The sequence below is a fragment of the Bufo bufo genome, chromosome 7 (genome assembly GCF_905171765.1).
Source record: "Bufo bufo chromosome 7, aBufBuf1.1, whole genome shotgun sequence".
Lineage (NCBI taxonomy): Eukaryota > Metazoa > Chordata > Amphibia > Anura > Bufonidae > Bufo > Bufo bufo.
Window position 1 is genome coordinate 53940096 of NC_053395.1, and position 22940 is coordinate 53963035.

Below are 22940 nucleotides of genomic sequence, written 5' to 3' on the forward strand. Positions count from 1 at the left end.
ACTACATTATTTTGCATCAGCCCTTAGTAACAAGGTAGGAATACCATCTGCTTTTCTGATATAAGTGTCCGTAAAGTTTCCTGAACTTTTTCCAATAGGTATTAAGTTGGATAAAAAAAAAAAAAGTTTGCAGTGATCAACCTTCAGTCAATACCACAATCCGTTCCCTGCTGACAAGCGCCAGTTAAATATTCCACTGGCAGCTGAGGGGTTACTGTAGCATCCACCCTGCACTAAGGTGCACTAGGCAGCCCATACCTTGGAGCAGGGGATGAGCGCCCAACCCCTCCCTCCAGCTCTCCCCAGACTCCATCCCTCCCACTGTGGAGATGGCTCAGTCTATATAGAGGGACTGCAAACTGAAGGGGAATTTGGACTGTCCCAGCTGTGAGCTGTACAGGTTCCAGTCTCTGCCTTCATTTCAACCTCTGCTTAAAGTAATTGGATATCTGTAAGTAGGCATGCTGTCTATTACTATAGGATTTCAGTATCTTCTGGTTGCAAAGTAGTGAGATGTGCAAATGTGTATAGATAGATAGATAATTGTATAGAGAGAGGGTGACCGGCGATGATTGGGTTAACATGCAGTGCAGTCAATGCGGTAGTCAAATGTGTCATATGCCAAAGGGTTATCCTTTTGGTTATCATATTCTGTGTTAGGTTAACCTTGCAGTTAAAAAGTTAATGCATCATGGGAGCACAATGGTGGCTTCTGTCATTTGATGTCAAAGTGCATGAAGTGAGAGAAGTAAGAGAATGTACAGTATAGATTGCATAGAATCTAGAAAATAATGCCATTTAGATACATGTAAATAATGTTTCCATTTATGTTATGGCAACTTTTTATTTTTTATGTAAATTCGAGGACAGATGTCGTTTTTACAATGTATCTGTGTAATAGCAATATTGACATAATATCGCCTACAGTAGATGTCTCCAAATCATGTCCCGTTTCTAGGCATTATCCTTTCCATATTTGATATACCTTTTCATTGCCCCTAGCCCATGCTGGGAGTTGAGCATCCTTGCTCACAATCTAGAAGATGCTGCTGATCTGGATAGGAGGAATCTATAGCAAGCTTTGCTTTTACCACTTGACGTTTTACTTTAGTTTTTTTCAGATGGGCTTTTTTTTTTCTTTTTTTTTCCCTAAAAGGTATTTGTTAGGAATCAGTTCTGGTGTCTACAGGGTAACATGACCTTATATGGGCCCTTGCACCAACATCTGCAGAGAACCACTGCTGGCAAATGGCTCTTAGCTTCCAGTCTTCAATATTCCGTCCCTGTTTATAACATGTATTAGATGCATGAACTTCATATTCTGAGTAAGAAATCTCAGCTAAGAATTGCTTTTATGCATTTTCAGTTCCGAGGAGATATTTTTTTCTTTTATTGAAAGCTACCAAATGATAAAAATACATCTGAAAATCAAGATTTTTTTTTTTTTTTTTTTTTAAACTACCTATTTATGTTATTACCCTGCATGGAAAATTGGGAATATCCACATCAGGCTAGACTAAGGAGGATAAAGAAAAATGTCCGTAACGTGAAACAAGATGGAGTAGATCATGCTCATATGTCCTCTGGCTTTAGGTTCCTGAGTGTCTACTATTTTTGTGGCCTTTTTATGTATTTTCAACATAGTCTGTAGCTCTGCACTGAGATTGCATCACCCATACCAGCCCCTGTCCCTAAATTCCCTGCCAATGAGTCAGTATCAGCCTGTTTTCAGTCATTTTAGGAGGAAAATCTGGCCTTTCCAAGGATACATCAGATTGTATCTGTTTTTGTACGTCAGTGTAACATTCCAACAATCCAGATTGTATTTCACTGGAATCCACCAGAAAGGCCAGTCACACCTTACTGGTTATCACTGGGGTTAATAACATGTCTTTCAACTGTGCTTGAGCCAGACAACATACATTACTCTTCTGCAGATCTCCTGCAGATAACACCCGTATTGTCATCACAGCATAGGGTAAACTCTGCTTTTGTGGGAACTTACTGTAATTCAAAGGGGTTTTCTAAGTAGAAGTTCCTTCCTTACACTAATTAACCTAATTACTGGGGGGGGGGGGGAGTTGAATAGCGGAAATGGATTAAAGAAAAACTACAAAAGGCAAGGTTGCTAAAACTCAAAGAGTTGAAAGGCCTTTCCTCTATGGTCACTGCTGGTTTTCCGATTTAATTGATCATGCTCCCATCTAGAAGTGGTCAAACTGCATCATCCAGTTACGTTACATAATTTAAAGCTCGGTCATAGACCTCATGTTATGTGCCCCTATATAATGATAATTGTTGCCTCCATGCTACCTGAGCTAGCACTTTTTAGAATGTCATCGTAAATGCTATGTATTGCTTATCAAACTAAAAATTGTCCAGTAAGAGCTCATGTCTATACATTGCAGAAGGTCCTATACACCTACTAGTAATATGCCTTCCACTTCTTTAGATGACCCTGCCTATCCACATTAGTTTTCACCTCTCAGGGCAGGAGTTCTTTGAAGATTCCTTTAGACATTTCAACATACCAGAGCTCTACCCTTGTCTTTGTCATCACTTGGTCCCTTAGGCTAATTGTTTCCTTATCAGGAGAACCAGGCTTTAGCTTGTGCTCATCACCCCCTCTACTTCTAATCTCAAGCTTTCATCCTTCCTTCAGCTGCCCCTTTTCCTTCCTACTTACCAGAATATTACACCCAAAAATTCAGGTCTAGTTGCTAGTTACTCTTGGTCCTGGTTCCAGTCCAACTGGAATTTTTGACAAATTTGCAACGTTAATTTGAATGTACTAGATAGATTACATAGTACATATATGTATCATCTCACTCTAATATGTATTGCATTACTGGTAACCAATGGGATGATGTCTGTCATATGATAGATGATTGTTTTTGCCTTTTGCTGCCTTATAAATATTAAGCCTTTCCTTTTATCCTTCTTAGGTGACCTTTAAGTCAAAATGTCACAAAAAGCAATGAGTGAGGATGAGAAATTCCTTTTTTTGGACAAAGACTTCATAAACAGTCCTGCAGCCCAGGCAGATTGGACGGCCAAAAAGTTGGTTTGGGTCCCTTCTGAGAAACATGGATTTGAGGCTGCAAGTATCAAGGAAGAGAAAGGTGATGAAGTTCTGATTGAATTGGAGAATGGAAAGAAAGCAACTATAAGCAAGGATGATGTCCAAAAGATGAACCCCCCCAAATTCTCCAAGGTGGAGGACATGGCAGAGCTGACTTGCCTAAATGAAGCATCTGTGCTGCACAATTTACGAGAAAGATATTTCTCCGGCCTTATCTATGTAAGTCGCTGGTAATATAACATAATGCATGATCTGATAGATTTTTTTTTAATTAAGGGCATTGATAGGCCTTACTACACTATGTGTACATTATTATTCTGATTTATGCTATATGGGGAGGATAACATGCTGGTGGGTTCAGTGCAGATTGTTGGAATTGTATAAGTTTATATTAGGGTAGGAAAAAAATGAGGTATACATGCTATTGACCCAATGCATTGGTTCTGAAAGTCTGCTACTACTGGTCATTTTCACTTTTTTCATTGTTTATTGGGAAATTAAAGCACTCCGACTCCATACTAATATAGACATAATCTTCACCCTGAACCAACTGAATTTGGATATTTTAAGTAATGATATATATGTTAAAAGGACGAAGCAAGGATCCATGGAGCCTCATAGCAAAACTTGGAATGGAGCCCCACTCCACCATGACCACCTTCAAGCAAAGTTTAGAACATTAGAATTAGATTATGTTGGTTTACCTATTTCCCAGGGATAATGCACAAAGTGATGTCACAATAGTGGCCGTAATGAGCACAATGATGTCACAGTACAGCAAAAAGGCACGCGGTGTGATGTCACAATAGTATGATAATGCACAGAAGCATATCGGTGATGGCACAGCACAGAAATAACCCACAAAGAAATGCATTCTTCCACGTCCATTTACATTGCTAACTGCACAGAGTGGAGATGGGTCCACCTTAGTTACTGGGCCCAATAGCAGATGCTATGCCTGCTACCCTGGTAGTTATGCCCATGTTCCTGGTGCTGATGCACTCCACTACTACAGCTCTCACCCCCCGTCTCCTCCAGTCCCTCCTAGTAGATAAATTTGCATTATACCCCATCTGACAATGAACTGGCATGATTCACGGTATGCATCTTGGAACATAAAAACGAGGGGCTTAGGGTACTTGCGGCAGCCGGAACTGCCTGCCGGATCCGTCAGAACGTATGCCAACTGATGGCATTTGTAAGACTTATCAGGATCCTGATCCATCTTGCAAATGCATTGAAATGCCGGATCCGTCTTTCTGGTGTCATCCGGGAAAACGGATCCGGCATTTATTTTTTTCATTCCGGCACTAATACATTCCTATGGAAAAAATGCTGGATCCGGAATTCAGGCAAGTGTTCAGTTTTTTTGGGCCGGAGATAAAACCGTAGCATGCTGCGGTTTTATCTCTGTCCTGATCAGTTAAAAAGACTGAACTGAAGACATCCTGAACGGATTGCTCTCCATTCAGAATGCATGGGGATAAAACTGATCAGTTATTTTACGGTATTGAGCCCTTAAGACGGAACTCTATGCCGGAAAAGAAATGCTAGTGTGAAAGTACCCTTACCCCTATAAAATAGTAAGATGATTAGCCTATATGCTCATAACGAATCTATTTCAGGTTCAGCTGTCCTCTGTGATACATATTAGCAAACTGCAGCTGGGTGTCATCCTATCAGTCAGCCAGCATACCCTAATGAAGCCTGTAGTGCCATATAAGGACTGGGGGCCCATTAGGCGGGGAAGGGACTTTCCTAAAGAGGGCCGCCCTTGCTTATATAATTAATCAAAGTCATCTATCCTTTAAAGTAAAGTAGCCATTGTTTATGATACCAATGAAGTCGTTTTTTCCTCGTTTTTTAGTTGCAACCTGAAATTAGGTCATTTGTGGACTTAAGTTGAGTCCAAGTCTTAGGATAAGCCGCAGAGCTTATGACACCAAAAGGCCATTATGCTTTGCACTGTAGGAATCCTTACCTCAAGACTGTATTTTGGAGTAGAGGATGAAACTGGAGAACCCTGAAAAAAACCTATGGCACCTTTTTGGAGAACACAAACTCCATGCAGATGTTGCACTGGTCAGTTTCCAACCCTTGGACTCGAGTTCTGAGTGCTAACCACTAAGCCATCCATGCACAAAAGAAAATTGTAATTTTTTTTTCTCCACATCTCAGGCACTTTCAGAATCCTATTCCATCTGTAAATTTATATTTTCTTCTGGACCGTCATATTTATTACAGAGATCTTTTAGAGATCTTGCGTGTAATTGTTAATAGAAAGCGACTGAGGTCATGGACATTCTTATGTGGGCCACATACATTAGATGAATATTAGCTGAACCAGCTGACTTCAACAGGACCGGACTACCATCTAAAATGTACATAGGTGTCCCGACCCTTCTCTGAGGACAGATATTAGGGCAAAGAAGGGTCAGGCTTGTTGGATTCAACATGCCTGATTCTTTTATCTCAAAGGAGATGAGCCAAGGTAGACTTGTCTGGTAGTGGCTTAAAATGGGCAGACTCATAAGATAACTGTCGGCTGAATAATCAGCTGATCAATTGTTTGGATCTTTTCTGAACCTCCCATACATATAAATGTTCGGCCCGGCAAAGCATCCATATGTAGTGAATGAGGAGAGGGGAGAAAGCTACTGCCAAACACCTCTGAGAGAACAAAAGGATCAGGCATTTAAATCCAATATGCCTGATCATCTCCCCCAATATCAGCTGTTGGAGGAGAGTCGGGAGTCCACGCATGCAGTAGATCGTTGGCCAAACCCACCAAAATCAGCAGGTTCGATTGACGTAATAGATATCCCCTATTAGCTTATTGAACTCCAGGATCACATTCATTCCATATGTCACTTTAAAGGGATAGCCCAATTTCTACAAATATCTCCTATAGGTCCTAAACTATTTTTGATGTGGCATATATCTGTCACCATAACTTACCACTGTTGTGCAGCTGAAGTCATCAGGTCCCCATATGTTGACCATGTTGACTGCTTGGCTGCTGTGTATATAGGGCTTAAGATGGTGCTAGTGACGTGATTCACCCACATCACCACATTCTGTGCCATCTCTGGATGCATGCGCAAAAGAGGATGGGTCGATGAGTGGCACAGAAAGTGGTGATGTGGGTGAATGACGTCACCACCACCAACTTGAGCCGTACATAGCAGTTACACAGCCAACAGATGGGGATCCAGGGGCCTTCTAGTGCATGGCAGAGATAAGTTATGGTGTGCAAAGAAGGTTGATATACTATAACAGTACTTGAATCACTACATAAATTAGAGGTTTATGTAATAGGAATTATCAAGATACACAGAGAATACCAAAGATGGAAGTCTTGCACCGTCCCCTCTAGCCATGCTCAAGGCATAATAGTATGTTTCCAAGAAGAATTATAAGGCCCAATCCATATTCAATTGGAGGCAAATGGAGTCTACATGTTGCATTTTGATAGGAATGTAGGCCATATCATATAACATTTAAAGGAGCAGATTTACATCTACCTGTGGGTTAAATCCAACCATAGCTACATGATTGGTGTACGTAGTGATGATAGGATCACAACTGCGGTCTGTTTGATATCATTAAATATAATACACACTTGGCTTCAATAAAGGGAGCCATGTAACTTCTCTACCACCTCACCATTGGTTCTCTGCCTGGCTGCAGCCACATCTGGAGAACCAAGGTCAAGTGACCTTACTCTCAATAATTGGGAACCTAACAAATAACCCCAAGTATACTTTGGATATGCCATAAATAGGAAAATTGCTTGAAGGTCCACACATGGGGTCTGTAAACTATATAAGCCTAAATTACTTAAAGAGATATCCCATCTTAGACATTTTAAGACACATCCACAGGATGTCACATACATGTCTCTCATTATGTGGGTCCCACCTCTCCAAAATGGAGGTCCCCAACTTCTCACTTGCTTGGTGAGATGAACTCTGGCCTCAGGCCACCGCATCCAGACAGGGACTAAATGGAGAAATGGCCACATCTACAGGAAACAGCCTTGCTTGGTTAATTTTTTTTCAAAGAAGTGAAAGGAGAGGCTGCCTCACCCAGACGGGGGTCAGGGGACTCCTGTTCTCGAAAAAAGGTGCTGGTCCAAAGGTGGGATTCACATCAATACTGTGGACATGCTCAAAGACCAGGAATATCCCTTTTAATTCTTACTGATCTGTAACATGGCTCAACATTAGCATTATCCAAATTTTTATAATGATATAAAATGAGACTTGAAGCCAGGCAGATGACTACAGCTCCTGTCTACGTAATGATATTATGGTGAATAATCTGCACTTAACTACACTTTGGAAAAAAACAGGGACAAGAGTCCCTTTATTTCTAGCTTTCAAGTTTCCGCGGGGGCACCTTTTCAAGAATGTATTTTGAGCACAATGATGCTAATTAGCAATTACCACTCCTTGAAGGACTATTCCAGTAATTTCACGCTCTTCCCTATCCTTAAGATCAGTAGGTCTCCCACAGGGCACCCCAAAACAAACTGAGTGGAAGGTTGGGCATGTGCACTGCCTCCTTATCTCTACAAGACCGCCGGAGATAGCTGAGTACATGGGTTGGCAGCTTCTCTAGCGATGAATGGAGTGGCAGTGCGCATAAGAACCCCACCAATTAACAATCAAGAGGGGATAACTGGAAATTACCGGAATACCCCTTTTACTTCTTTAAGTGTGCCTGTTGCATAATATTGCACTGCTGTTATCATACCCGATCGCTTTCCAAGATTATGCAGATTATGTCCCTTAATGACAACTATGTTAAATTACAAAAAAATAAATACATATTTTTTTACAAAAAAAGCATTAACTTGGTCTCTTCAAACAGCTGATAAGTGTAAACAATGGAGATAAGGCGAGTCGGACCTCCACCGATCTCATATCCTTAGGAAACCTCTTGAATTGACTATGGGGCTGACCAGTCCTGTGATTACCTTTACTGGATGACTGTGACTGTCTATCCGACATCATTACATGCTTGTGTTAACATAATTCCCATAGGCTTTAATAGAGGAAGCAGGGTCTCCCCTCTCCTGATAAGTTGAGATCTCAGAGGTGGGGCCACCATGTATTAGTCATTTATTATATATATGATGTACAGTACAGACCAAAAGTTTGGACACACCTTCTCATTCAAAGAGTTTTCTTTATTTTCATGACTATGAAGGCATCAAAACTATGAATTAACACATGTGGAATAATATACATAACAAACAAGTGTGAAACAACTGAAAATATGTCATATTCTAGGTTCTTCAAAGTAGCCATCTTTTGCTTTGATTACTGCTTTGCACACTCTTGGCATTCTCTTGATGAGCTTCAAGAGGTAGTCCCCTGAAATAGTCCCCTGAAATGGTTTTCACTTCACAGGTGTGCCCTGTCAGGTTTAATAAGCGGGATTTCTTGCCTTTTAAATGGGGTTGGGACCATCAGTTGCGTTGGGGAGAAGTCAGGTGGATACACAGCTGATAGTCCTACTGAATAGACTGTTAGAATTTGTATTATGGCAAGAAAAAAGCAGCTAAGTAAAGAAAAACGAGTGACCATCATTACTTTAAGAAATGAAGGTCAGTCAGTCAGCCGAAAAATTGGGAAAACTTTGAAAGTAAGGGCTATTTGACCATGAAGGAGAATGATAAGGTGCTGCGCCAGATGACCTGTCCTCCACAGTCACAGGACCTGAACCCAATCGAGATGGTTTGGGGTGAGCTGGACCGCAGAGTGAAGGCAAAAGGGCCAACAAGTGCTAAGCATCTCTGGGAACTCCTTCAAGACTGTTGGAAGACCATTTCAGGGGACTACCTCTTGAAGCTCATCAAGAGTGTGCAAAGCAGTAATCAAAGCAAAAGGTGGCTACTTTGAAGAACCTAGAATATGACATATTTTCAGTTGTTTCACACTTGTTTGTTATGTATATAATACCACATGTGTTAATTCATAGTTTTGATGCCTTCATAGTCATGAAAATAAAGAAAACTCTTTGAATGAGAAGGTGTGTCCAAACTTTTGGTCTGTACTGTATATGTATATGATAAGATTACTCCTTTATTGTAGTTGTCATCTCTGCTGTCTCTTATGAAAGTTTCTTCTCATGCATTGAATGGTCCATCACATCTTTTACTGTATGTTATAAAGTTGATAATAGTAGCATGTGTCTTAGTATTAAAGAATCCAAAAGTGTAAAGTACATTTAAGCTAAATTCACATTTACACTTTGCATGGTAATACAGTGTCTTGGAAGCCTATAATGTAATATGGGACTATTGGTGCAACCTTAAAGGGGTTCTCTGGGAATGATTTAAAATGGCTCCCAGAAACCTGTTGTAGATTGTGCAAAGGACTGCCTCCATTTGCCGGCTGCCTAGGAGGGTGAGGGAGCATGTCCCCACTGCTCTACAGTAATAATGTGATCCTACCTATGATATTTCATCATGGCTGAGCAGCCTGACAGTATATGTAAGTGTCAGAGCGTAGTGTGTAGCAAGGCCTGTAGCTCTTCAAGTGGAGGCAACCAGTCCTCCTTACATCCTAGGACAGGTTGCTGGTGGCCATTTTAAGTCATTCCAAGACCACAGTGAATTAGATTTCTTATGCTCAGAGTAGTTGAAAGATTACACGAGAAAAAACATTTGGAAGAGGTTTTAGGAATAGGAAAGTGAGCCTTCCTAAAGCCAAGCCAATGGTCACAAATGATCCTGTCTGTACTATGAAACAAAATTGTCTCCTATGGACACCATTTACTAAATGAATGGAGTCATGAGTATGGCAGGCATCCTGCTATGTATTTTTATAGCTCTTTAGAGTCTTAAAGCTGAGCTTAGCTCGGGGGATAATAGTGATTTTTAGCTAATTAGGTAATCTAGTGTCGCTAACAATGACCTTTCTATATAAAGAAGACTATCGAGTGGATGAATCTTGAGGCTATGGATGATACGTGCTGTGAGATGTAATCCCAATTTCAGGAATGAGGACTGTCTGTTCAGAACTCTTCATTGCCAGAAGGGGCATATCTAGTCTGCCAAGTTGCTTGGATGAAGACTCGTTCTTGCTGCATAGGGTGACATGCCCGACACTTCATCACACGCAATTTTATGTCCAAATGGGAAATTAAATCTAAGAAATATCTTCCCACAGTACAGACAGGCTTAATTGGCCATGAAATGAGTTTTGTTCTTTTGTTTGATCAGTAGAATAAGTATGAAGTAAGATGAAGCTTCAATTCTAAGAATTATGTGGAATAAAATATATACTATATGCACTGGGACACCTACACTTTCTACCTACAGGAGCTTTTATGCCATCCCATTCTAAACCCATGGTTATTAATAGAGTCGGTCCCCCCTTTGCAAGTAAAACGGCTTCCTCTCTTCTGGGAAGACTTTCTACAAGATTACATTGATGATGGATGAGGGGGGCCTGGGTCACTATCTCCATTCTAGTACATCCCAAAGGTGTTCGATGGGGTGGAGATCAGTACTCTGTGCAGGCCGTCAAATTCTTCCACACCAAATTCATCCAACCAATGTGTTTGTTTGACAAGTTTCAATAAAGTGCTTTGACCCCTTTTATTCTAAACCTTGTTGAGACTACACCATCAAGATCACTCGTCAATGCACTACAGTAAGACTGCCATTAAAAGCAGTAAAACGGTCCATTTTCATGGCCATTTTTTCATGGATGCTTTTCTGAAAAACATCCATTAAAATGGCCCTCCTGAATTGTATAGAGGCTGTCAAGTCATGAAAACGGACAAACTATGATGTCATATTTTTTTGAAGGCCAATATTCACGGCGTGAATACAGCTATAGATCGTCAATGTTCTGAAATTGGTCGTATAAATAAGGCCTGGAACAAACCTGTAGCTAAATGCAGCGGTATAGAGCAGGAGAAACTGGAAAGAATGATATATAGATTTGAAGATTCAGTAAAGCTTGTTGTTTTTTTTTCATTTAAAATCTCTCTGCTCAATGTAAGCTCAGGAGTCCAGTGGGCGGTCCCTTTAGTGATCGACAGCTATCTCTGTAGGGACACTTATACAGGAAAGGCTGCCAATCATTGACCACCGACTGGACTCCAAGCTCAGAATGAGCAGAGATTTAAATAATCTTTCCCCACAAAATTTCTACCTATATCATGCTGTCTGCAGATTGCACTGCATTTACATGGTAGCAGGTCCTCTCTAAATGTAATGCTAATAATTCTTTAAAGCGAACATGTGTCTTGGTAAATCGTGATATCTCATTACAGTGGCAAACTTGTAAGAGACCATCTTTGGGTTTTCATTTCCTGTTGAGATCATGTTTTATACATTGGTCCTGTAACACGGTTTCAGGTCACCTTTTCAGCTATGGATGGTCATATGATTCTACAAGTTTGTTACAGACACCTATTATGGATGTGTCTGCTGGTGGTATTCAATTATCCTGCAGCATCTTAAGACTGTTAACACACTTATTCCTATGCCACGGATCTCTTACCTAACTTGTATTTCCATATAAGAGATAAAGACTTTGCTCACCGGAATAAATAACTGAAGGCAAAGAAATTGTTGTAAAGCAAGACTAGATAATAGAGGCACATATAGGTGAGAGTATGCACATGTAAAGTAGACATAATACCTATAGTATACAAAGGTGAAGAACAGTCTGTTGCATTCTTTGATCTTTAGTTATTTAGTATTACTAGTGGTCAGTGAAACTCTTTTCTAGCCTCTGCCCCAAAACATTGCTGCTGGCCATGTACAACCTAATTCTGTCCAGATGTTAAACAAATGAACGAGAACCAGGCGGGATATAGTTTCTCTCAGGGCATAGAGTATAAGGGAACTTCTGGCCCTAAAAAGTACTTATTGTTGCAGACTGAGGTATCCATATTTTGCAGCTCTGCAGTTTGCAGACCACAAAACGGATACGGCCGTGTGCACAAGGCCTTACTAATAGTCCCCAGGTGATTTCAGGACAGGCACATCTCACATCCTATCATCTTCACAGATATATCTGCCCATATAGGCCACACTAAGTTTGCCTATACACCTTCAATAGCTGTTGGCTATTGAACAGCTATCTCTCTCGACTCCACTAGTTTCGGTTTGGCCATGCATGTAGGTTTTTTCAATGGGGAGAGAGGAAAAAGCCATTGCCAGACACCTTTTGGTGGAGGAGTATCTTCCCTGATTTCCCTAGTTTTCATTTGGCCAAGCATATAGGTGTTTTCATGGTGAGAAAGGAGAAAGCCATTGCCTGACACCTTTTGAGAGTGGCTCATCTCCCAGGAGAACAAAACGGTTGAGCGAAAAAATTCAATTCACCCAATTCTTTGTCTGTTGGGAGCTCCTCAAACAGATTCGTTTGTTGGCATTTATGTGTATGTGAGCCATAAATCTGACCATGGACGTAAGATCTCTGTTGGCCGATTCCTCCATTGGCGACTGTCAGACTGTACCCCATTGCCTAACAGCAGGTGAAATAAGTATCGGACAGGATCGTTGGACAATGACTTTGATAAGATGTCTGTAGAAATTGGAGATTGTCTGGATTGGAGGCATCAATGCTCCCACTATGCGTAATATCATATTGATCCATATAGGCATGTTTATGATAAATTTGGGGAAGATGGCTATCCAGAAAGTTGACTTATGTCCCTGGCCTGCTTAAATAAGTTGTCCACTTTGGACCCTTCTTGTTAGAAGAATCTCATGAATAATAAACTGGTCACTGGGCTTCACGCAGCTGGAATCCCCAGAGATTTACTGTAATCTGTGGAGGAATTCGGAACAAGTTTACAATTTCCCTTCAGCTCCACCACAGAGGAACTAAAGCTTTACACATTTCCCATTGAAGGTCTTGTCTTTGCAATTCATGGATGTGCTTGGTCCTCCCCCGTCATAGTTGATGATTTTGAAAAACAGACTCTGTCTATTCATTCAGATTTTCTTAATTCATTAGAAATCTGATTTTAAACCAGATACCCCTTTCATTTCAATTATGCCAACAAAACCCGTGTTCTCATTTGCCTGTTATATGCAGTGATGGCACTACATGGATACATTATCTATTACCTACTGCAGCTACTAGACATTAAAGGGGTTGTCCGGTCTACAGATATTGCTGAGCCTTCTTCAAGATAGGTCATCAGTATCAGATCGGTGGGGGGTCTTTCACCCAGCAACCCCAGCAGTAGCGCTGGAAACAATACTGCGCGCCACTGCAGTGCAACTCTCATTCACTTGAGAGCTGAGGGACGGAGTTTAGCTACAGGACCCCAGCACCGGCCACTACATCATGTATGGAACTGTGCTATAGTTTCTGGCCAAAACAGCTGATGCCGGGTCTGGGACCCCCACTAATCTAATACTGATGACCTAACGATCATCAACATCTGTAGCCCAGAGAAACCCTTTGTAGTATTAAGAATTGTAGTTATTGGGGGACAGAGGTTGCAGTCATACCATGGCACTGGTGTAAGGTCCCCAAGACCCCTTTGTTATAGGGACATCAATACAATAAATTGGCTGTCTGGGTCTGGAGGTGTGATCATCAGATCACATAGACTGTAGCTATATACAGTTCAGGAATTATATACAACCTGGTATCACTGGAATGCACCAGCATGTGACTCTTCTATATAGCATGATGGATACATTGAGGAGTATCTGCGTCATAAATTTAGACACCTTTCGTTTTGTTCTTCTGCAACAAACATATTCCCATTTATGTTCTTTCTGCTTTCAAATACCAAGCAAACCATACATACCAGCTCTTTAAACAAGACATTCTCGGTGCTCCTTATATGGCAGTGCACATAGAGATCTTGGTATTCACATGGGAAGTAATTTTTCCTCAGGTGCCAGATGACACCATAACCAGCGCATCAAGATTTTAATTGAACTTAAATATAGATTATTATAGACCAATGTAGACCAGTGCTCCTATGGCATCAACCAGTGCTCCTATGGCATTGACCAGTGCTCCTATGGCATCGACCAGTGCTCCTATGGCATCGACCAGTGCTCCTATGGCATCGACCAGTGCTCCTATGGCATTGACCAGTGCTCCTATGGCCATGACCAGTGCTCCTATGGCTTTTATAGGGTTCTTCTGGTTCTGCGTTGTTACAGATGTGAATGTTTATATGTGTCCATGTTTAATACTTTCATAGGTCTATGCAATCACAGGATGGGGCCGTTTAGTATATTCTGGGGTATTTTATTCCTGGTAGGTTCACCCTGTTAAATGAATATCCCTTGCCTTTGTATTTCACAGACATATTCCGGTCTATTTTGTGTTGTGGTCAACCCCTACAAAGCTCTTCCAATTTATTCGGAGAAGATCATTGACATGTACAAAGGCAAGAAAAGACATGAAATGCCCCCTCATATCTACGCAATAGCAGATAATGCATACAGGAGTATGTTACAAGGTAAGCCTATGGGGTCTCTACTACCATATGGTGTTGGGTCCAGTTTATTGTAAGACTTAGTTTACACTAGCATCATGGCCATGACATCTACATTGGTTCATTATTCAAAAGGATTCTAACAAATCTGAATAAACCCCCATTGCCCTATATTGGGGTATATCAGAAATCTGATATTTTCAACGACAAGTATAGTGTTGCGGACTACACATTTCCTTCCAAAATTCCAGAACTCTAGCTAGAATGGCAAAAATACCAATGCAAAAACTGGTTGTGAAAGAGCTGTAATATAATCTTGTTTTGATTGAAAACACCTTTATTACAATCAATCGTTATACATACTGTAGTACGGTAAAAGAGGAAAGAATATTTAAAAGAAGAAAAACTGCTACAAGAGGACATCGTTTTAAATTAGAGGGGCAAAGGTTTAAAAGTAATATCAGGAAGTATTACTTTACTGAGAGAGTAGTGGATGCATGGAATAGCCTTCCTGCAGAAGTGGTAGCTGCAAATACAGTGAAGGAGTTTAAGCATGCATGGGATAGGCATAAGGCCATCCTTCATATAAGATAGGGCCAGGGACTATCCATAGTATTCAGTATATTGGGCAGACTAGATGGGCCAAATGGTTCTCATCTTCTGACACATTCTATGTTTCTATGTGACGCAGCACAGGCCACGAGGCAGCACTTAATTACTTAGTCTTTTTTGCAAGCATGGCATTGTTATGTAAAGTACAGGCTAACCTACACTGTACATCACAATGCATGCTACACTAGCATTCCTATTCAATCCCAAAACCTCTCAACAAAGCATTTAGATAGTAATGAGGGATGGGGGGGATGGGAAAGAGGGGGTAGGGAGGGGAAATTACTTGCCCTCAGCTTTATTGAGAAGACAGAAACAAATGGGGGGGGGGGGGAGGGGGAAGGAGAGGGGTTTAGTCCTCTTCTTCGTCGTCGACGTCCAAGATGTTGTAATCCCGGAGCAGACTGTGCATAAGCCTGCGGCAGTCCAGGACGGACTTGTTCTCCCTCCTGAGAATGAGCCGATTCCTGGCAAACCATATAGCATCCTTAAAGCAGTTCATAAGGAGCCAGGCCTCCTGGATGGCTCCAACAGTGTGAATCCCAGAAAATAGTCTGTATAGCACCAAAGGGCATTGCAGGCTGTTCCTGGGCACAGAGTCTTTGAGTTCATGTTCCAGGGCATCCAACAGGCCCTGCGCAAAGAGGCACTCCCAAAACAGGTGGTACGATGTTTCCTCCACGAAGGGGCAACTGAGTCAGTACTGTTTTTTGCACAGGTTGCGGGCGTGCATGAATGACCGAATTGGCAGTCCTCCCTGTATGGCCATCCATGACAAGTCCTTGTGCCTGTTGGTTAGCCTGTCTGACGACACATTAGTCCAAACTATCTCTATGGTGTCGTCATGGATCCCTGGAATTGACTCCACCGCATCCTTTGCTCTGATAAGCTTGTGTATAGTCTTTGGTTTCCACAAGTCGGGCTTGAGGCCCTCCAGCTGATGTTCCCTCACAAACTTGACGACCTCTCCGTAATATAAACTTGTGGGCCAAGTATCAGAAACGTTAGCTTTTTGTCCTCGAAGATGTTCATATCTATTAATTTTAAGCCATTTATTTTGGGTATACTATATTTCCTTATGGAGAGCGCCTTATCTGAGTGAGGAGTCTAGGCAAAGTTCCTCTGGAATTGTGGGAAGGGAGTATGCAAATAATAAGAGCTCATTTGCATTCACTCTTCCCAGAATTCCAGAGGAGCATTGCCTGGCCTTTAAGACTCCTCACGCCAATTAAAGCTCTCTCCATAAGGAGACCTAATATCCCCCGAATCCTGACCTAGGCCTCTCACCCAGTTAAGCCAGTACTCTCTGCTCTGCACTGATGAGGGGCAATCACCCCAAAACAGCTGTCTGCAGATGGGGTGCTGGCTTATTTAATATCCAAGTCATGTCTCAAGACCTGTTTAAAAGGTCAACTATTGACTTATAGACTAGCTACCTTACATCTGGTGGCATTAGGCCTATTTTACATTTGTGTTTAAGAGATCCAGTAAGCTGTTCTGGCAAGGAGCAAGCTGTTTATCTTAATTTCGAAAATATATATATATATATATATATATATATATATATATATATGAGTCTACAAACAATTTTTTTTATATATCATTGAACATTGATAGGGGTTGTACTAAAGAAAAATATGGTTAACATATAATATGGGTCCTAAAATTATGCTCAACCATACTAAGTACATTAAGGGATAGCTATCAAGTTTCAACACCAATTTTCTGCTATAGGAAAGTTGCAAACGTTGTCGAAAAGTGGTGGTTTGCAACAAAATTTGCGACGTTTTAGCTTTTTCCAAAAACCCATCAACTTCTACAAACATTGGGCGGGGTGTGGCTAGAAAGAGGTGGGACACGGGCAGGACAACGACATGTACAGCACACTGGCGCACATCACACCAGAAATGTATCTAGGGTCCTAGCTATAGTATATTTCCGTTTTGGCACATGGGTGGCTCAACAGGTGCCACAGTTATTAAGAGGCATGCACCTCTTAATATTTACAGCGCATCTCATGCAGCGCAGGGCAAAAATGAGACTGGTGCATATAGCGCCGGTCTTAGAGGGGTTTTCTAGGAGAATGATATTGATGACCTATCTTCAGGTTAGGTCATCGATAGCAAATCAGCTTGGGTCCGACTCCTGTCACCGCCACCAATCAGCTGTCCACTGGGTGCTCAGGTGAGGAATCAGACCTCCGCTGATCTGATATTGATGATCTACACTGAGGATAGGCTATGAATATTGAACTCTTGCAAAATCCCTCTATTGTGTTTAGAACATTTTGTGTATATATATGTTTACTTTTATGTATATTATACATTAGAGGATAGGGACTAATTAGCCATTTTTTCATACTCTATTTAGTCTAGGTAGAGTGGTATGGACATGGCCCTACTAGTCTGCAGCTACATTTTGGCTACCATTTTTTACCTCTGTATATCTTTGTGATGACATATGGCGAGGGCCTTTCTTTTACCTCTGTATACATCTACATTAGGACATTGGCAACTTTCTAAATGATTGGTATCATGGGAAATTGTTGGCTTTTAAAGAGTTCAACTATAAGCAGTTCCATATGCTGCTAGATATATATGGTAAGGTATCCATGCTGGGTCTGTGACTTGTTCCCGATGTCGCACAAAAGCTGTGGAGACATCCTGAAGACCATGTCCTCACAAATATAAAAGACGAGCAGCATGAAGCCGGCGGCGGGGGTGGTAGAGCTCCATTGCCTTTTTTGGTGGGGAGCAGACACGGACGTAATAAATCCTCGGGAGCATATTCGCAGGGTGGAGATAGCTTTCTTAGCTTTATTGGGGGGGGGGGGGGGGGATGTTCATGTAAACCATGGTCACATTAGACCCATGAGATAAATGACAATGTCAGGGGTTTACACGCCTAGTATAGATTAACGGTTTTAATGTTTTAGTTTTATGAACAAGTAGATTATCTTGTTTCTAGATGCTAACAGATGGCTTTAATAGGGATGTATCGTGTCATAAGGTGATAAACGTTTTACGTTTTTTGCTGCTGATGTTTATTGTAAGGGAACTTTCACACAGGGAGATAAATTCGTAAAAATTAGTGCTGATCCACAATTGAGGAAATTAGTAATTTTCAAAAGGCATGGATTTATATTTATTTTACGCACTTCTATAGAGCTGACATATTCCGCAGTGCTTTACGGACATTAGCATCAAGCTGTCCCTGATGGGACTCACAATCTAAGGTCCCTATCAGTATTCTGGAGCGTGGGAAGAAACTAGAATACCCGGACAAAACTCAAGCAAACTTGTTTTTCCTGTTGAGCATGGACTCCTGCCCCACCGGGTAATGGCTAGCACCTGTTTACACATGGGAATATAATACCGATAAGTGAAATTTCTAGGGCATCCTAAAGGATTCGATCAATGACAAGCGAGCAATATTTGTGCAATCGCTGCCTACATTAGTCAATAATTGCTAAAGACTTACCATGTAAAAGGCCCATAAGTGATTTGCACATTATATCATAGAGGTGCGTGTCCAACATAGATTTGTGTATGGAGTAATTTTATTTAGCTGTCTATTGTATCACATCATTTCTTGTACAGTTTTTATATTATCTATGTTTTATACTATTGTGTGGAGAAAGGTTCGATGAGTAGAAGACTCTGTTGACTTCTTGTTTTTTTTTTCTATGTCAGAAGTATAGACCATGGGCCAGATTTATCATGACTCTGACAGCTCACTCCACTTTCATATATGGCTAAAGTCAGTTTTAGCCAAGTCAGATTTATGATCGGCCCTTTAAGACTGTAATAAATGTGGTTTGACGGTAGCAGTTTATCCGTCAGTAAGCAGCTTTACAAAAGTCGCACATCTTTACGAAAAAGTCGCATGTTCTATTAAAAAGTCTCATAAGATAAGCATGGTCCTCACTGGAGTGAAATTGGGACTTTTTTGCGACTTTTTTGCGACTTTTTTAAATAGTCCCAATAGTAAATCTGTCTAGAGATTCATTTACATAAGAAAACACGCCCACTTTCAGAAAACTGGCGAGCATAGTGCAGAGCAGAAAAAAGTCGCAAATTTGTGCGCAGTTTTAGCGTTTGGGACTTTTTTGGGACTTTTTCACTCCATTATTCTGACTTGAGCTAATGATAAATCTGGCCCCAAGAGTGTTCCTCATGAATACTTCTGATGTAAGCCTCTGACGTATGACATCGTATAGGCACACAATGGTAGATGTCGGCCATTGACTCCCACTGTAAAAAAACAAACAAATACGTGGTATAATTTATAGCCTAGCTTCCTTAAAGGGGTTATCCCATGATTATTGTAAAAAATGAACATCATGGCCGTACATCATATAGTACATGACAAGCCCTTTCTAACAAAGCTAGAACCAATCCTGTACCTCACATGGATCCAGAGATCTCCCTATTCATTGCTCTTCTAGATTCATATCAAGCTTCCAGCTCAAGGCGAGTGTCTTTTCTCAGGGAGTCTGTCTTTTTTGCTGGAGCTCTCTCCCTATCACAGCTCAGGAGGCGTGTCTCAGCTCTCCCGATCACAGCTCAGGAAGCGTGTCTCAGCTCTCCCTATCACAGCTCAGGGGGCGTGTCTCAGCTCTCCCTATCACAGCTCAGGAGGCAGTTGAAAGATGAAACTGAGCATGTGCGGCCATCTCAGTGAGTAGGACAAAGAAATAAGAAAATAAAAAAACAGCAGGTGGCGCTATACAGATGCATTTTATCGAATACCTCACTGTCTATACTAAATGTTTAATTACATGCAATTACAAAAGTATTCAGATCCAGGTACTGGTTTGAAAACTGTAGAATATTTTTCATGGGACAACCCCTTTAAGTACACCAAAGAGGGAAATCTTTATATAGTGACTTAATAAAAAATTCCATTTACCATGCAGCATACATTTTTTTTTACGGGGTACCTCTATGCAGGAACATGTAGTAGACTATGCTTTCTTATAAAGTGAATTAAAGTTGTGCAGATGCATACTAGCACAGTGTACACCAAAAAGGACACTCTTTTGGCAAATTCTGGGCCTAGTTTTATGGGGACATTTAGCACAGGAGCTTTTTAGGTTTGGCAACCATGAATGTCTATGGTGAGTACCTGGCCTATAGGTTTCAACCTGTCTGACAATGTTCATCAAGGAGCACTAGAGGTGTCTGCCAGCTCTGCCAAATTTTAAAGGGGTATTCTGAGAGTTCAGTATTGATGCCTGACCCGCCAGGATAGGTCATCAATATCTGACTGGTTAGGGTCTAACTCCGAGAACCACCACTGATCAGCTGTTCCGGTGAGTGCCGCGGCCTCTTCCTAGGCCACGGTTTCTCTTTCTAGGCCATGTTCATTGGTCACATGGCCTATTTAGAGGTCAGTCCCATTCTGCAGTACCAAGCGCAGCCAGTATACAATGTACGGCACTGTGCTTGGTATTCTGTCAGGAGGCCACAGTGCACACTGGAGCGGCATAGCCTCTTCAAACAGCTGATCATGGGGGTGGCGAGAGTTGGACCCCCACAGATCAGATATTGATGACCTATCCTGACAATAAGCCATCAATAACTAACTCCCAGAAAACCCCTTTACATGTACGTCTCTGTGAAGTTGATAACCCCTTTACTATGTGATTGCTGTTTAATTTCAATTGTAAGCTCTTCTACTGAATTTAATCTCCTTCATGTTTATACGTATGGCTCCCAGGGAATGCGGTCATCACTGTTCTCATTGAACTAGTATAAACCACTGTGACTTTTTATTTAATGCATTTTATGATGGATTCATAATTATGGTTTATAAGTATAATAAATGCAAGTGAAGCATCCGTAATGGAATAATTGCAGTTCATTTTTGTAGCTCAGGATCTGGATATGACTAAACCGAATGCTACACTGCTTTTATTGACTGAATCGTGTTCTGTTGTTATTCCTACTATAATTGCTGTCAGTTTGCTGAGTAACTGCTGAAAGCTCTAGTAAGATTTCCTGTTAACAAGCCACTTCTACAGCTCGTTCTTCTGTTAGGACGAGATAAGATAGACAGGACTAGAAGGAACTCTCTTGACTTTCTGCTCGACCTGATAATAGAGAAACAGATACATCACATAGTAATACTATTAATAATAACATTATATACCGCATATGGAGTCATATTTTCTCTACTGCCAAAAATAACAATATTAGGCTATGTTCACGTATGCAATGGGGGCTCCATTTTGAGCCTCTGTTGCTGATTTGATGGGAAAAAATAGTGACGCACGTGTTAAAGTGTAACTGTCACGTTTTCATAAAAAAATTATAAATTTTAGCATATGTTACTGCTGCTGCAGCAATATGCATGAAACAATCTTTAGTTTCTTCACATACCACTGTTTTGCTAGAGCTTTTCCCTTAGTTACGGCTGTTTTAACCCCTACAATAAGAGGATCCTCTCAAGATGGCTTCTTTTTCAGTTCTCCGAGGCCAAAACTGCTTTCCCTCCCTTCACATACACACTCGCAGTAGCCAGCAGCTTCCTGCCAGCCAATCAGATTGGATTACTGGGAGACACACCTCCTTACTCTGAAGCCTAATGTAGGCATGCAGTGTGGAGGACCGCCCTTCTGTCTTCTGTTTACACTAAAGGGAAGACAGACAAGCCCTAGCAATGGTCTTTTAAGTGACCAGTGGAAAGGGACAGGGGACATTAAAAAGCTGTTATTATAAGGTAATTACACATCTTTTGACAATCATTGACAGACTAACTCAGGTATACATGCCGTGCTCTAATAAACTAGCAAATAAAAAAAATAATGTATGACAGTTATACTTTAAAGCACAGACCCCATCATAGAACCCAGTAGAATCTCATTATACATCACATCAGTGTGGTCCGTCAGTTGCTGGTGGTATCTGTCATATAGACCTGTTGCACAGAATCGATGATTTTTGTGTCCGCATCAATGATGCTTTCACCCAATGAATGAGTGTTTGCTTGCTCACTGGTTGATCGGCAGTACCTTTACACAGGGCAATTATTGGAAACGAGCTTTCCTAGGAATGCAGCTTCCTGATAATTGTCCCAATCGCTGTCCAGTATAAAGGGGCCTTTAGAAAGCTCAAAGAAGTTATTATCTAATATTTTTTACTGCTCACAATAGGGCTCTTTATAACTTATTATACACAAAGTCATTCTGTACTTTTTGTACAGAGAAGGGGAACTTTGTTCATATGCTAACTGAACTCCTGATTTCTCAAAAAGAGGTTCTGCCGTGGTTGTGGGTGAGGTTTATTTTTATGTAAGGAAAAGGTCTTGGTAAATGTCCCTTGAACTGCATCTACACAAAAGCTACTGCATTTATAAAGTGCCTATGTGCACTTTAATAGTGAGAAAGCTGTCAATCTGCAGTGGGTGATAGCTGTGTTCTAATGTCTCTTAAAGGGCATCTGTCAGTAGATCTGTACCTAGGACACTGGCTGACCTGTTACATGTGCGCTTGGCAGCTGAAGGCATCTGTGTTGGACCAATGTTCATATGTGCCCGCATTGCTGAGAAAAAAAAGAAGTTTTGATATATGCAAATAAGTCTCTAGGAGCAACGGGGGCGTTACCATTACACCTACAGGTTCTGCTCCCTCTGCAACTGCCGAGCCCTCTGCACTTTGATGGACAGGGACAGGCAGTGTAAAAATCATAACTGCTGGCTCTGTTAATCAAAGTGCATAGGGCACGTCATATGCAGAGAGAGCAGAGCCTCTAGGTGTAATGGTAACGCCCCCGTTGCTCCTAGAGGCTCATTTGCATATATTAAA

General features: G+C 41.2%; 1 protein-coding gene across 3 annotated transcripts in view; it reads left to right on the top strand.

The window, feature by feature from the left end:
- Nucleotides 1-324: 324 nt before the first annotated feature.
- MYH11 (myosin heavy chain 11) overlaps nt 325-22940 on the top strand; it is a 90011-nt gene continuing 67395 nt past the window's right edge. For all 3 annotated transcript variants that reach the window (XM_040441635.1, XM_040441632.1, XM_040441634.1), the window contains exons 1-3: nt 325-451; nt 2946-3301; nt 14392-14548. In XM_040441635.1, the coding sequence (XP_040297569.1) occupies nt 2963-3301; nt 14392-14548 (496 nt within the window). In that variant the 5' untranslated portion in view covers nt 325-451; nt 2946-2962. The remainder of the gene's footprint in view (nt 452-2945; nt 3302-14391; nt 14549-22940) is intronic.